At 55.0% G+C, this 16,178-nt stretch overlaps 1 protein-coding gene across 1 annotated transcript in view; it reads right to left on the reverse strand.

Moving 5' to 3' along the window:
* Nucleotides 1–3,914: 3,914 nt before the first annotated feature.
* The window catches only part of EFCAB6 (EF-hand calcium binding domain 6), a 227,434-nt gene continuing 215,170 nt past the window's right edge, over nt 3,915–16,178 (reverse strand). The window contains exons 20-24 of the mRNA XM_067698329.1: nt 14,570–14,800; nt 13,117–13,270; nt 10,861–11,045; nt 8,021–8,170; nt 3,915–5,416 (exon numbers count right to left, since the gene is read on the reverse strand). Coding sequence (XP_067554430.1) covers nt 5,294–5,416; nt 8,021–8,170; nt 10,861–11,045; nt 13,117–13,270; nt 14,570–14,800 — 843 coding nt within the window. The 3' untranslated portion in view covers nt 3,915–5,293. The remainder of the gene's footprint in view (nt 5,417–8,020; nt 8,171–10,860; nt 11,046–13,116; nt 13,271–14,569; nt 14,801–16,178) is intronic.

A 16,178-nucleotide genomic window follows, 5' to 3' on the forward strand; every position in this document is an offset into this window, starting at 1 on the left:
TAAGCTTCTTTTCTCTGTAGTTTAGGGTCTTTCATTAATTTTGGAAAATTCTCATCCATTATTTATTCAAATATTTCTTCTGCCGCATGTTCTCTTTCTTCTTCTTAGTTTCCAATTATGTATATGTTAGACCATTTTATATTGTCCCACATCTTTCTGATATTTTGTTATTTTTCCCATTCGTTCTTCTCTTTGCATTTCAATTGGGGTACATGTTATTAATCTATCTTCAAGGTCACTCATTCTTTCCTTGATTGTGTAAGTCTACTAATGCGTCTGTCAAAGGCAATCATTATCTTTGTTACTGTTTTTCATTTCTAAGATTTCAATTTGATTCTTCCATTTTCCACCTCTCTGCGGAAACTTCCTGTCTGATTATATGTGTTGTCTACTTTTTCTGCTAGAGCTTTAACATACAAATTTATTATTTTAAATTTCTTTTCTGATAGTTTAAAATCTGTGCCAAATCTGAGTCTCATTCTTTTTTTTTTTTTTTTTTTTTGCAGTACGCGGGCCTCTCACCATTGTGGCCTCTCCCGTTGTGGAGCACAGGCTCCGGACGCACAGGCCCAGCGGCCATGGCTCACGGATCCAGCCGCTCTGCGGCATGTGGGATCCTCCTGGACCGGGAAACGAACCCGTGTCCCCTGCGTCGGCAGGTGGACTCTCAACCACTGCGCCACCAGGGAAGCCCCTGAGTCTCATTCTGATGACTGCTTCGTCTCTTCACTGTTTATTTTTTTTCTTTTAATTGCTCTTTGGTATGCCTCATAATTTTTTATTGAAAGCTGGACAGTTGTATAGCAGAAGTCAGCAAACTTTTTCTGTAGAAGGTCAGACGGAAAATATTTTAGGCTTTGTGGGCTACATACAGTCTGTCGATTCTTGTCCTTCTTGCTCTTATTCTCTTTCTCCTCCTCCAACCTTTTAAAAATGTGAAAATCATTCTTAGCTCATAGACTGTATGAAAATAAGCCACAGGCCCTATTTGGTCCACTTGTTGTGATTTGCTAACCTCTGATACAATAGAACAGTAGATGCTGAGGTAAGTATTCTTTACGCTTGGAGAAGACTATGTCTTTCTTTCTGTTAGGACTTTAGTGTGGGGCTTGGGTTGATCTTGTCAGGAGTTGGGCTGCATTGAATTTTGCTCGCAGCTTGCCTTTGGGTCTTCCTTTGTGCTGCTCCCTGGAGCGATGGGCTCCTGTGGCTCTCCTAGCTGTTTCACCTTTCATTTTATTTGATGATTGTTGGTGTGGTGGTAGAGGATGGGGTGGGGTCTTCTCTGAGGTTCTGATTCGGCCTTGCAGACTGTGAGCCTTCATGAGCGCCCTGCCCCTCCTGCAGATGTAATACAGGGCTTAGCATATATTTCTGCCCCCCTCCACCTCCAGAGCTTGCTCTGCCCCCTCGCCTGCACTGGGTTCTGACCAGTGCCCTCAGGCTAGGGTTTGCTGTCCTTTTCTCTGCATAGGGAGCTTTCTGCTCCCTTCGAGGGATGGGGAGATGGGTTCTGGCAGAGTTTCAGCAGTGGCTGCTGGTACCCTCTTCCGGCCACACCGCTGCAGGGACAGGGACAGAGGAAGCTTTCTCTGGATGCTCCCTGATCTCTGTGAGCACCTGGTGAGGTTCCCGGAGGATGCAAACTCCTCTGTGTCAGAGCCCCCAGAGCCTTCACATTCTCAGGCTAGCCCACATTTGGTTTTGAGCAATCTGTTAAAAATGTCCAGCTGAATCCTCTTACTGGCTTATACGGTACTCTGTGATGTCTATCCCAGGTAAGCAAATGCTTGGGTCTTGTTTCTCCCTGCAGGCACCTATCTCTAAACTTTAGTGAATTGTTTGCGTCGAGCTCCATTCTCAGGTGGGTTTAAGAAAAGCTGTTAACTTGCATTTTGTCCAGCTTTTCTCTTCTCATACAGGTGGGAGTGACGCTCTTTCCAGCTCCCTGCATCTCAAAGCCCAAAACCACAGGTGCTTCTCAAACCTCTGTTGTGTCATGCTTGCTAACAGCTCATTGTCCAAAACAAGTCACATGGCTGAGTGTGGATTCAAGGACTGGGGAAATAGACATTAGTTAGCAACAGGAACTTCAAGGTCAAAAGCAAGGGACATGGATACATGACGGGGAGACAAATAGGGCCATTTGCTTTAATATGAGTTCTACTGGGGTGGAAAAATGGGCACTCAGTTCTTTCAACACAGTAGGATCCAGAAGGGCTGTTGCTCCCAGCTGGGCCTGGCTCTGGGAAGGGTGCCCACCTGAAGACACCTGATCGGGATACAAGGACCCAGGAAAGAGGAGAGGGAGGGGACAGGTGGTCCCGGCTGGGAGCACGGTACTGCCTTTGGGAAATGGTCCAGCCGTCTTGGCCTCCCAGCTTTGACTCTGAGGGCACTCAGCTGAAACCCTCCCTCAACCCCTTGCTGAAATTCTGTCCCGAAGTCCAGCTCTAGGTGTAGGGCCAGGGCTCTTCGGGTTCCCATACCTAGGGCTCCCCCCACCAGCCCTGACCGCCTCTCTTTTGATTGTCTCTGACCTACCTTGTTGGGGGTTCTAGGAGACAGGTTTGTGTTTGACTCGTGGGGCTGGGCACAGACCGACTGGAGGACGAGCCCGAGGGAAGCGGGGTTATCTTCATTTTGCAGATGCGGAAATGGAGGCTCAGCCAGAGAGGGAAGTTGCACAGGGGCCAGGGGATGAACAGGGGGCAGCTGGACACCCTGATCCTCAGTCCAGCCCTGCTCTCTTGACTCAAGCTTGAAAGGGCCAGGCATTGGGAAAGCAGCTGCCCCACCTCTTCTGGGGTTGAGGGAGAGGGTGGCTAACAGCCCACTCTCCTGCAACCCTCAGCTCGGAAGCTCTAACTCCGAGAGAAAAGCCCACTGCAGAGCCAAACTCTTTCCACATGTGGTCCTCACAATGTCCTCTGAGAGGGGGTTGTGATTGCCCATTTTACAGATGTAGAAAGTGAGACTCAGAGGGGTGAAATGACCTGGCTGAGTGTCATGGTAGAGCTGGAACTGGAACCCCATCTCACTGACACCAAAACTACTCTGAGAATGTTTCAGGAGGGCTGGTGGCCAGTTGTGACCCCACTGAGTCCCGCTTCTGTGCCAGGATGAGCCACTTGCCTCTTGAGCCCCTTCTTGACCTGGAGGCCCCCTAAGTCCCTCAACGACAGACCCACAGGCTGCTGAACAGCATCAGACAAAATGCGCAGCTCAGCCTGGGGAAGTCAGGAAGGCTTCCTGTAAGAGGCAGCTCCGCACTGAGTTTTTGGGTTTTTTTAAATTAATTACTTACTTAAGTTTTGCTGTGTTGGGTCTTCGTTTCTGTGCGAGGGCTTTCTCTAGTTGTGGCAAGCGGGGGCCACTCTTCATCACGGTGCGCGGGCCTCTCACTACTGCGGCCTCTTTTGTTGCAGAGCACAAGCTCCAGACGCGCAGGCTCGGTAGTTGTGGCTCACGGGCCCAGCTGCCCCGCGGCACGTGGGATCTTCCCAGACCAGGGCTCGAACCCATGTCCCCTGCATTGGCAGGCAGATTCTCAACCACTGCGCCACCAGGGAAGCCCTGCACTGAGTTTTGAAGGACAAGTTAGCATTCCTTGAGGAGCAGGTGCACAGTGTGAGCGGCATCTCAAGAAGGTTGAAGCCAGGCACACGGGGTGGGGGCTGGGCACACGGGGTGGGGCCCCGAATGCCGGGGCAGGGGCACAAAGGAAGGGCATTCTCCCACCTCCGCCCCTTAGAAAGAAGAGCTGCTGGGGCTGAGGGCGTTCCTGTTCCACAGCACCGACTTGGGGCCAGCAGGGACCACGGCCCCTCCCTCCCTCCTCCCTGAACTCAGGCTGCCCTCAGGGCAACCCCTCCCCCTTCACACACGCCCCCCCTCCGCCCCCCGCAGTGGGCATCTTCATCCTCTGAGCCTCCTCCAGGGCCCCCAGGTTCTCTGGGATCTGGGGGCCTCCGCAGTCCTGGCCCAGCCAGACCTCCTCAGCCTGGTCCCCGATGCCCCCTGCCGGGCTGCGGGGTGCCTGGCTGAGGGGCAGGAAGCAAGGAGCCATGTCCTCACTCCTCAGGCACCCCAGAGGGCGTCCTTCCCTCCTCCACCTGGGCCTCAGGGTCTCCATCTCTCCACTGGGGACGGAGACCCCACCCGGCCCGCTGGAGTGGCTGTGCAGCCAGCAGGGCTCACAGGAGATCAGCTCTGGTCTGGCTTCCTAAGAGCTCCCGTGGTCTCTGGTTGAACATTTGACTCCTTCCCTGGTCAGCAGCCGTGTCTGTGTCCCGTGGGAGCAGGGAAAGGAGGAGGCGTGGCCATGGCAGTGACAACAGGAAAGGGGAGGAGAAGCCAAGGCCGCTGCCCAGACCCTGGGGAACCCGCCCTCCAGTGGCTGGGGCCGCGGCGGGCGCTGGCCTGGCGTCCCTCTGAGGGACGTGAGGTCCGCTGGCCGTGTGTTGCTTGTGTGTTGCTCAGGGTGACAGTGGAGGCTCCTTGCCCCCACCCCTCCCTGACAGCCCGGGGTCACACAGCTCAGGGGCAGCTCTCTTGCCTGCCTCTTCTGTTCCTTCCAGGACTTTCCAGGAGGCAGCAAACTGTCTCCCTTCCATCTTCTTCGTGATGGGTGGAAAGGACTGTGGCAATTGAAAACTTCTCTCAGCTTGTCACACCCTGCTGTGTCCAAGCAAGAGTCCCTCCCGCAATGGGCGCTGGTGGGTGGCTCCAATCAGCGGTCAGCTCAGCCGGGCCCTGGAAAGGCTGAGCCCCCAAAGAACACATGGGGCCTGACGTAGATGCCGGCCGCTCCTCCGTGACGTCAGGCTGGTGCCTGTGTCACCAGGGGCAGCGAGGCGGCCCTGTGGACAAGCCCAGCAGGGGCACAGATGTGACCCAGGTGGAGGAAGTGCTGTGGCGGCCCTGAGGCACCCAGCAAGCTCTTGTGAATAAAACCTTCAGAAAGTCTGAGTTTTGAAGTTTATCATTGGTGGTTCCTTTAAAGCCTCAAGCATCATTCTTGCAGAGACTAACATTTTAATTTGCTCAAACTAACGAGGGTCCCGAGGCTCAGCGGGGCAGCCCTGAGGCCCTCTGGAAGGCCACTGCTGACGCTAGAGCCCAGCGCTGGGCCTGGGATGACCTCGGAAAGACGCAGGCCGGGCGTGGGTGTGGGCTCTGTTTTGGGGACACTCTGGAAGTTCGTGAGACAGCCCGATGATAGATTTTACTAGTCTCGGGGACAGGCCCTGCGGTCCCCGTCTGTCCACGCTGGGCTCGCAGAGCTGGCCCCCTACTGAAGGAAGGCGTGGAGGAAGTCGTTGTAGGAGATTTTTGAAGACAGCGTCTTGTCATAATACTCCAGGATGTGGAAGAACTCCTCCTCGGAGAGGTTGATGCCGTACTGCCTCAGGACCTGCAGAAGAGACGGGGATCCCCCGCTGGTCTCGGAGCCCCTCAAGGAAGCATGTGCCCACCTCTCCTCCCGCCCCGAGCCTGGACCGCCCACCTCCAGAGTTGCCCCCAGCAGCTCTCTCTCCCGCTTCCCTTCTCCCCACCCCTCTTCTTTGCCCACCCCCCGCCCCCCTCCAACAGGGCAGCTCCGTCCAGCAACACGGGTGCGGGACACGAAGACCCCTGGACTTCCCTTCAGATGGGAGCCGCTGGGGTTCCCTACCCCTAGCCGGCCCTCCCACAATCGCCTCCCCGAAGGGTAGTGAGGCTGGTCAACGTGGAGGATGAGGAGGATGGACGGAGAGGAGGGGACTGGAGGGGAGACCTGGCCACAGGGCCTTAGCTAGGGGGGCCTCGGGGTGCGGCCCACCCGGGGAGGAGGGCAGGCCCGCAGGTGCAGGGTGCAGGGAGTCGTTATGACCCAACAGTAATACAGCCCAAGGCAGAGCCTGCTATTGCCCAACCAATACTGATTGCCCTTTCCCCTTCTGTTATCAGAATCCTGATTTTCAGGCTGCTGGGATCCACCTAAAAAAGGCGACATTTCTTAGCTTCTCTTATAGCTAGGTATGTTCTGGCCAGTTAAAACTAACTGAGAATGTTATGCGGGACTTCTGGGAAGTCTCTAAAGAAGAAGGGCGTGCCCTCTTTCTCTCTCTTCTGCTGCCTGGAATGTGAAAGTGATGCTGGGGCTTTAGCAGCCATCTTGGACCATGAGGCGACCTTGAGGCAGGAAGTCAGGTGTTGAGGAGAGCAGAAAAAAATACAGATGTCCCCGATGACTGTCCGGCCACCACGCCAGCTCTGGACTTCCTACCTCTGAGATTCTTTTATGTGAGAGAGAAATAAACTTCTACCATGTTTAAGGTGCTGTTATTTTTTTTTTCACCTCTGTTATGTGCAACTGAGACAAATTTTAATAGATAGATACCCTATTAGATAAAGATTAGGTTATACATTCCCCATCTATGTTCTGTGTTATAATTTGTTTCTCAGAGGGGGCTAGAAAGTGGGGCTAGAAGAGCCCGACGTTCCTCTGGGGCAGGCAGGACAGGCCCGGGACCATGGGGCTGAGGTCAGCTGGCCTGGCTATGGGGCTGATGGGCTGAGAGCAGAAAAGGCGACTGAGCCTGGGTGTCCAGAGGGTCCCAGCACCCATCTGGTCTCGGGCTCTGGCTCTGCTGAGGGCATCGTCTCCGTTTCTATTGCCCTCTCCCTGCTGTCATCCACCCCGAATTCCTGGGAAGTTACCTGAAGACGAGGAGAATAACAGAAGCTCACCCGCTTCCTTCCCTTCTCTGGCTGAGAATTTTACTTGCCCCCAAAGTAAAGACAAATGCTGTGAGCTGGCTGCCACTGTGGGGCACGGAGGCCCCGGCCCAGCGACAGGCCTGGCCCCCACCCACCGTGCGCGGCACTGGGGCTCTAGGGGGCCCCTCGCCCTCCAGCGCCTTGCACAAGGCCCTTGAGAATGCAGCCCCGCCAGGCCCTCCAACTGCGGTTCATCTTCCTACATTATTATTTAAGAAAAGCTTTTTTACTTAAACTTTTTTCTAGCTGCTGAGCACAGATAAGTCTAAGGAATACATTTTTTGTAAGTGCCTTTTGAGGCCATAACCCCTTGTCTCTGTGATGTCCTGACTGAGTTTTCTTCCTGGCTGTAATATTTGATTTTTAATCTAATGCTCTAGACCTCAATGATTTTCTGAACCTCAGTGGCCGGGGTGGGGATGCAGAGAGGACAGGAGGGGGGGTCAAGAAACTGCCAATCCGAGGAGTTCTACGTTATTCTGAACGCGGGAGTTTTAAGTCCCCCTCGAGGGCGGCCGCTTCTTTCCTCTGGGAGAAGCGCTCCCAAGGTTCTGCAGGATAAAGCCAAGCGAAGAGGTTCTGCTCCAGAGGGGCGGCTGCGGCGGGCGAGGCGCTCCCTCCAGACCACCTTCCTCCGTGGATGCTGGACTTGCGCGGGGCAGGAAAGGCACCAGGGTTCAGGCTCTGTCGGGAGAGCTGCTTACCAAACCGTGTGGTGCGCGGTGGGCAGCCCCTCCACGTGAGGGCGGCTGCGGGAGAGGGGAGGGCCGACCCCGGGGCTCCTGCGAGGCAGGGCTGGGGTCTGTGGGCCCTGAGTCGCACACCTGGGACCCCGCCTCGGCCCCCCGATGCTGTCATTCTGCTCTGTGACCCTGCCGGCTCCCCCCATAAAGACCTGGGAGGGGGGCTGGGGAGGAGGCCTGGCCTGGCGCGGGGTGGAGTGCAGCCAGGGCTCCGCGAGACGCAGCAGCTGTCGTGCTGCCCCGAGGGCAGCGGCACTCAGGTGTTGGCACCGGGACGTCCCTGCAGGGTTCTAGAAACCTTCAGGGAGGAGAGCCTGGGGTCTGCAGCACAGGGACACGTGCACTCGGCCCTTGACAACCGGGGGGAAGTGGGGAAGTGAGGTCTGGGACAGCTGCCCACACCCGGGCCTTCCGCTGGGGGCCGGCGGATCCTTTCTGGAGGTTTTCTGGCCATGGGCCTTTGGCAACTGCTTCCTGGTCAGAGGTCACAGCCGCACAAGAGCTGTGCTCACCATCCTGAAATCAGCCACGCTTAAAAGCCCCGTCCTTCCCTCGTCGTAGGCCTTGAGTGTGCGCAGCATCGGCCTCCAGCAGCGCACAATTTGGGGTTGAATCCGCAGCAGAGCGGCGTAAAAGGAAGAAGTCTCAGCACCGCATTCTTTCTGGGAAAAGAACCAAAAACCAAGAGGAGGTAAGAAAGGAGCTTTCGGATGGGAAGGATGGAGCGGACAGGCCATGGCCCGAAGGGAGGGAAGAGGGCTGCCAGCTCCTGTCGTCTTGGCCCCCTGCTCACTCCCCACCCCACGCTCCCAGCTAGGATGGAGTCAGCAAGCGCACATTTCAAGTCTATGTGTGGGCTGATCACAAACAGCATCGCCTGTGCGCCTCCTTCCGCTCCTCCCCCACCCTGGGAGGAAGGTAGGTCTCCACAGCCCCATTTCCTGGATTGGGAAATGGAGGCTCAGGGAGGCTCCGCTTGACACCAACACCTGCCAGGCTGCCTCCCGGGGAGCCCCTCCCCACGTACTTGAGGGGAGAGACAGGCAGATAACCGGCCAATTTCAAAACAGTCTGAGGGAAAAAAAGAGATTCAGCTGGGGTCTTCTAGTACGTTCTTATAATGAACAGAGTTTTTTAAAAAAATCACAAGGTTGTAATTATATCTAGTAATTAGACAGTACACTACCCTACGATTATTTCATTTAGATGCTATTTATTAGATTGGAAACAAGATATTTTAGCACGTTTTAGCCCCAAAGCACATCTGAATATCACAGAGGTGGACTTTAGGCAGTCATGTGTAACACATTTGGGGGAAGTTTAGTTTAGTTTTTTTTTTTTGCGGTACGCGGGCCTCTCACTGTTGTGGCCTCTCCCGTTGTGGAGCACAGGCTCCGGACACGCAGGCTCAGCGGCCATGGCTCACGGGCCCAGCCGCTCCACGGCATGTGGGATCTTCCCGGACCGGGGCACGAACCCGTGTCCCCTGCATCGACAGGCGGACTCTCAACTACTGCGCCACCAGGGAAGCCCCGGGAAAGTTTAATTTTTAACATGGCACTACATGAAACAAATTAGCACAAAGTTAAACTGCTTTCAATTTTTGTATCATTTAGCACCTATGATAGAAACCAGATACCCTATAGCTTCGTTAGCTGCCAATTTATCCAATCAGCTGGTCGGCATGCACGGAAGAGAAGGGATTGTATGCGCACTTGCCCTTCCCACACCCAAGCTTGGCCTGAGAAAGGGTTTCCCATCCCAGCCCTGTACACCAACCCCTCCAGAAGTCCTCTAGAAGAGCCCCCCAAAGCAAAGCCCCAGCTCACTTCCACAGAGGGTGTCTCTGCTGTCAAAGTTGTAGAAAGCCCCCAAAGCACTAGAAAAGGCAACGGCCCTTTCAGCTACTCTGCCGGCAGACAGTTGGCATGGTGGGGCCTGGACAGCCTGCAGAGGGGACGGGGACTGGCCCGGGGACCAGGCAGGGGCAGGAGCAGGGGCAGGCCCTGGCCACACTCTCTCCTGGGAAAGGCTCCCGGGGAGTCTCACCTCCTTGTCAATCATGCCCAGGATGTAAGACAGGACTAGCGTAAGCCACAGAGCGGAGGCTGTGGTCACGTCTGGGTGAAAGCCCGGAGCTGGGGGGCGAGGCAGCGGCACACGGAGGCGAGCTGGGACATCTGCCCAGGGGCTCAGCACGCCTCCCCTCATTTACAGAAGGGGGAGCTGAGGCCGGGAGAGGTGGAGGAGGGCCAGAGCTGGGGGGGCCTTGAAGGCTGTGTGGTCTCCAGCTATGTTCCTGTGTCCCCTGATGACCCACCAAGGACAGTGTTTTCTCCACTCACAGAAAAGCTGAGCTAGAGAAAGAATTGTCTTAAGGTTAAGTTTTACTTCCTTAACTTGGCCTAAGCCTTTGCTTGGCTAAACTAGAAACTATGCTAAGATGGGGCCCGATTTAGCACAAAATGACAAATTCGGCTGCATGGAAAGTTCTGCGATGGAATCCACTGTTTGCTGGGCTAAGCCGCCAGCAGTCTTAAGCCGCCACCTATGCTGTCAGGTCTGCCCCACACCTCTGGTCCCCGCAGCTGAGTCCTACAGCAGCTGGTATCAGCTGTGTTTGCTCCCAGGTCGACAAGGCCGGTTGTACTTGTTTAATTCAATGTAACTGAATTCAGCGTTATAGGTGATGGAATATGAGTGTGAAAAAGGCTAGTTCTGCTTCATGCTGTGGAAAGACTCGAGAAAGGTGAGTCCGTGAACAGCGTGGCTGAAGTGGGTGTGGGTGAGAATCATAAAATGACAAACGATTAAGAAAAAAGGTAAAAATCTAGGGCACAGGCCCTCCAGTTGCCATTTAAGCATCTTTAGGGTCTCATTCCTCTTCAAGGAAACGAGAAGAGAACTGTAGACATGCATCACGGGTGTAGTTTACGCAAGAAAGAGAAAGGGTCTGCGACTGGCCGCCCACACCAGGAGCAAGGCCAGCCCGTCTCAGACAGTTGAGGAGTGAACCGGCGGTGATGTGTAAGTTACAGGCGCTTCCCTTTGCTGTGGCCCCACCCCACCTGCCTCTCCAGTGAACTGACCGAGACCCCCCGCTCCTGGTGGCCGTGTGAGCCGCTGACACTCTCCTCGACGCTCGCCACACAGAGGTGCCCGCGGGCACGTGCCACCCAGCCAGTTTGAGAACCTGGGATCCAGGCTGCTGGTTCCCAGTCTGGGGTCTCCAGGCCCTTATGGGGCCACCGTTTGTATGAAGTGAGACAATGGGATTTAGGCAGAACTGAGAAAAATGAAGGAAGCCCGTTCAGCCCCAGCCCCACCCCTTTCCTCTGGACGATCCACGTACCATTTTAGTCGCCTTCTGCAGTTTCATTCTCTGCATCAGCGAGGTTTCCTTTGCTTTTAACAGGAGGACGTAGCTCTGAATGAAGTTACAATAAGCAAACCTCCCATTGTTCTTTAAGTCGTACTTGTCGATGAGCTGCCGGCACTCATCTCTGTTTACGTCCAGGTTGAATTTCTCCACGAGAGCTAAAGGCAAACATGTCAGTTCAGTTGGTGGCGGTCGGTTCACTCATTCGTTTGATCACGCCTTCATTCACTCACTCATCACTGGCTGAGACGCCCTGTGCCTGCTTCACAGGCTCATGGTTGGTGGCCGGACAGATATGGAAACACACGGGCACGCGACGAGGTAAGTGCGGCAAGGAGGGAGGGGACCCGCGTCCTGCTGGGTCCCCTCGGTCCAGGCTTTGCCTGCCGGCCTGGCTTTGCACGGTCACCGTCACTGTGGTCACGGCAGTACGGACACGACACCGTGGGGCTTACGAACGCAGGCGGGGAGAAGGCAGAGGGATGGTCCCAGCAGACGGGAGTCGGGGCAGAGCCGGGCAGGAGGGGAGAAGGGAAGGTTCCATGTGCTGGGGTTGAGTCCGGCAGGGGCCCGACTGGGGGTCAGGGATTCAGACTTGGCCCCCGAACAAGCATTTTCCAACTGTGCTTCCGAGATACGCTCCCAAGGGTCTCCCAGGCTACACCAATTTATGCATTTTGAGTTTTCACCTTAATGATCTGAAATGTGTATTCTGGAACACATGGACCTCCCGGAAGAGACAACCGCCACGCGATTTGAGGGTTTGTGTCTGGCTTTCTGACTAGGGTCACGTCGATGCCCCACTGGGGAGTCCTCCTGGCTGCCCTGAGGTGGCAATGTCAGGATGTCAACACCCCCTTGCTTTGCACTCATACACGTGCTCAGTCTTTTACTAGGTATACAGACGAAGCTTCCTTTGGAGTCACGACGCGTAATTGGAAGAGAGGTAGGATAAGGATTTTAGTTTAAGGTGAATGAGCTGAGACTTCCACTGGACATCACGAAGGCAACAAGGTTTCTGGGAGTGGAACACTGTGCTGCATTAACTGTAGAGGTTAGTGAGGAAAACCAGTGGATGTGGGATTTATAGACATGATGTCTTCAAACCAGCACAGCCCAGAAGACGCTGCTGTGCTTGTGCAAACAGGTGTCTTTGCCTTTGCACAGAGGAAAGCAGTAGGAGGGCACGGTGCACCCAGGACATGGGCGGGGGGACCCAAGGGAATGGCCACTAGATGCCTTGGAGGTTCCAACTTGCAGAAGGCCATCCAACACGTATAGAAAATACAGAATGACTTCTGAAAATTAATCAGTGTGTTTCTTTTTTTCAGAGCACTGAACTTTGGATGCACTGTCAGAGCCGTGGATGGGGTGCTTACGGGAGTTCACGGTTAAAAAGAAAAACAGTGATGATGGTGATGATGATGAAGAACAGCAAGTTAGGGTTCATCACGCTCAAAATCAAAAGAATTAACTAAAAAACAAGGGGGACGCCAACGTGCATTGAAACCCACACTGGTGATTTCGTTTCAGCGAGACATGTCACATCAAATCAATGTCACATCGTTTAATTATAACTGATTTCAAATTTTTATATTTAACTCGTAAGTGTTTTTTTTGGGGGGGCGAGGTAGGAGCTGTTCACTTAAAGAGTTTACACCATAGAAGTAGTTTATGTTGATATAGGAGGTTCTCAGGAAAAACGCTTTCCTTTAAAAGGGGTCCATATATTAAAGACGGCGGGGGTGGGGGATGGGCTGAGGGGGCTTTTAAGCAGAGGAGTGACCTGGCCAGGTTTTCCTGTAATGTGAAAGGTTGTGTAAACAGTATGCAACAATTAGTGGGAGTGTACGTCTAACTGGTCTTATTTCAAGACGACCCAAGTGCTACACGGCGAAAATCGAATCAATAGGGCAGAGCTGGGTCCCCAGCTGTCCCCTGCGCCCCGCCCATGTCCCACCTCCCTCAGCTCTGCAAGTCTGTCACCATTTACAACCTGCCCAGAGACCACAACCCAGCCCGTGGTTTCGCATGCTGACCTGATCGGGAAAGTGTGGACCTGCCTGCTAGGGGCTGAGGCGTTAGGAGTCCTTGTCCCCCATACTGGGGGTTTATCGAGGTGCTCCCTGCTGGGTCCCTGTTGTGTCACTCCCCTGCTGCCACCATGAGGAGTGGACTTGTGCTGGGAGGTGACCCTGTATCCCCAGGGGGAAAGGGAACGGGACGCACCCTGGAACTCCGTGGCGGGGATCTCGCCCTGCTTGTTGGCATCCCTCTTCTGGCACTCTCGCAGGAACTCGCGCCAGCAGCCCTGGATCTTCTTCCGCAGCTTATTCTCCACGGGCTCGCAGTTCTGCAGCGGCGGGGTCGTGCTCGCGGGGGTCTAGCAAGATAGAAAACTGTCTTGTAACCTGAGATTCCACGTGGAAGTAATAAGAGAAACTCACAGATAGGACTCAGGCGCACAATTTCACAGGCAGCATTATTTTCAGAAATAAAATGAAAAACAAAACAAAAACGGTAATGTTACCATTTTAACAGAAACAGGTTTGGAAACAAATATATAGCCGGCCCTTTCTGGCTTCTGGAGGCCTCCACATTCCTTGACCCGTGGCCCCGTCCCTCACCTTCAAAGCTGCAACGCTGGGTGGGTCTCCCCCAGACTGCATCTCTCCAGTATGACCCTTCTGCCTCTGTGTCCCCAGTGACCGGCCCGTGTGATTACCTCGGGCCCCCGGACACTCCGGGACAATCTTGTCTTGCAGTCAGCCGATTAGCAACTTTAACTCCCTCTGCAACCTTGACTGCCCCTCGCCATGTAAGGTACACATGACAGGCTCCGGGGACTGAGGCGTGGATGCCTTCGGGATGCTTCATTCTGCCCCATGCGCCCTCTTTAACTCACTCAGTACTTTCCTTACATGTTCACTACTCTTGCCCATCACCCCCAAGGCCGTAAACTCCACAAGGGCAGGGACCTGTGTTCATTCTCCGCACGTACTAGGCGTGCGATAAACACGTGTTGACTGAAGGCCCAAGGAATGAATGAGCGCTCACCGTGCACGAGGCTCGGTGGTGGGCGTGCGCCTGTGCCCGCCGGCATCCCCTCAACAACCCTCCCCTGGAGACACCGTCAAGCTTCTTGCAGAGGAAGGGGAGCCTCGGCGAGGCTGAGCCCCTCTCCCCATCCCAGGCCAGGGCGGCTCGGCCCAGGTCCAGGGCCGTGCGGTCAGACAGGCCTGGGTTTGAAATCAGCTCTCTCTGTGTCTAACAAGCGACCTGAACTCACGAGGACCCTTCTTAGAGCCTCGTATCTTCAACCGTAAAACGGGCATGACAACACTTACCTTGCGGGTCCTGTGGCCCACGGCGGGGCTGTCCAGCCCGGGGCATCTGCGTTCGTCCGAGATGATGCCCTCCGTGTGGCTGACATGCCGCCCCCGCCCCCAAGGTCCCTCCCTGCTCTGAACCCTCTTTACTCTTCCCTCCCACACCCCCGTGCCCACAGCTACCTCCCCTCCCAGGCAGGTGACTGAGAGGACCCACCAGTGGCTCTCCTCTGAGCCCCCCGCCCCAGGCTCACCCTGGCCACCTTCTCGGTCACCCACACCCTGTGGGGACACTAGGACCCCAGGCCCGGCGGGACGTGGACCCAGTTAGATGCTGCGAGACGGGAACTCACGCAGGGGTGACTCCGCGGTTTGGACCCTGCTTTCAGGTCTTGAGTGGGCGACGACCCTGCAGACCTGCTTCTCTCTGAGACCTCGGGGACGCCGCACCCTCTCTGCGCCTTGGCCGAGGCGCCCGGGGCCGGCGGCGGGGCCGCCTTCCCCGAGCTGAAGCTCCTGAGGAAGTCCAGGTATTGCAGCCTTCCCTTGGCGTCGACGGGCATCTGGTCCCAGAGCCTATCAAACTGGCAAAGAAGCAGAGGTCATCTCCCAGGGTTAGTGGCAAACCCTCAGAAGTGGGGAAGAAGCCAGCGAAGAGGCGCTCTCCTCCGCAGGGGTCCAGGGCCCACGTCAAATGAAAAATTGAAAAAAGAAAAACGCCCATCCGGCTGCGGCTTCCCGGGAAAGCAGACGGGAGGATCGTGGGTGGCTTCTGCAGGACACTTTTTAATTGAATTGGGCCCTTAGCGAGCACGTTAAGGCCATTAAGTCTTGTGAGCGGTCACAGAGACTGAGCTGCAGGACAGAAGAATGTTTTAGGAGAAAATGCAAATCAAGCCGCAGCCCACCTCGCTCAGGGAGCCCAGCCAGGCTCCTTCCTGCTCCTCGAAGGCCCCCTGAGCCCTGCGAACAACGCACAGGTGCTGCAGCCCTCAGCCGCCGCAGTTTTTCTCACCCTCAGGGCAAACAATGTCTTCTCGCAAGATGAAAAGGGAGGCATCTGGAGAACAGCAGAAGTTTACGGTTTTGTGTCGGTGCCGTGTGATGTCACGGGCTGGGTCAGGGCCACACGCGGCCCGGCAGGGACGTTGCAAAATGGCTCAATGCCAAGTGAGCCGCCCTTGATGACTCGGGGGCTGTTCAGGGGGCCGAGAAGATGGCAATTTACTTCCAATTTGCTTTTCCACAGCCCCCGAGGCCCAGTGCAGCGGCCTCTCCACCCCTGAGGCCGTGGGAGGGATGTTCCCACCCTGTGCCTGAACTTGGTCAGGAACCGGCTTGGCCTGTGGGCTCCACTGGGGTTTTCCAGAAGCATATTAAAAGGGACCACGTCCGGCTCTACTTGAAATTCTGGAAATGAAGTACTGAGGGGTGAGAAAGAGAGGGAGAATATTCCAGGCCCTGAGAAGGGAAAACGGCTTAGTTTGGGACAACATTCTTGATGTGTTTTAGCTTTTTATTTCGAAATCATTATAGATTTGCAGGAAGTTGCAAGAATGGTACAGAGAGGTCCTCAGGGACCCTCCACCCAACTTCCCTCCAAGGTTACATCTTACGTAACAACTTCATGTGTGTGTGTGTGTGTGTATAGTTCAGTGTCATTTATCACACCTGTAGTTTTATGTTGCTTTAATTTTGATCAATGAGGGAAAAGTACTCGGGGGAGTGGAAGTGAGGGTCCCTGAGAAAGTGCTCACATGGGCTCAGACAGGCCACAGCATCATCACCAAGGGCAGTAACCCCCGCACCGGTCTCCTCCAGGGAAGTTTTCCAGAACCACTGGGCAGACTGGAGCCTCTTCTCTCCCTTCTGGCATCCTGATGAAACCACCCATGAGGGGACACCTAGCCTGGCTGAGAGACTCCCCGAAGGATCCTCTGAGCTTCATCTTTGAATGCCAAC

This window comes from Pseudorca crassidens, chromosome 11, assembly GCF_039906515.1.
Source record: "Pseudorca crassidens isolate mPseCra1 chromosome 11, mPseCra1.hap1, whole genome shotgun sequence".
NCBI lineage: Eukaryota > Metazoa > Chordata > Mammalia > Artiodactyla > Delphinidae > Pseudorca > Pseudorca crassidens.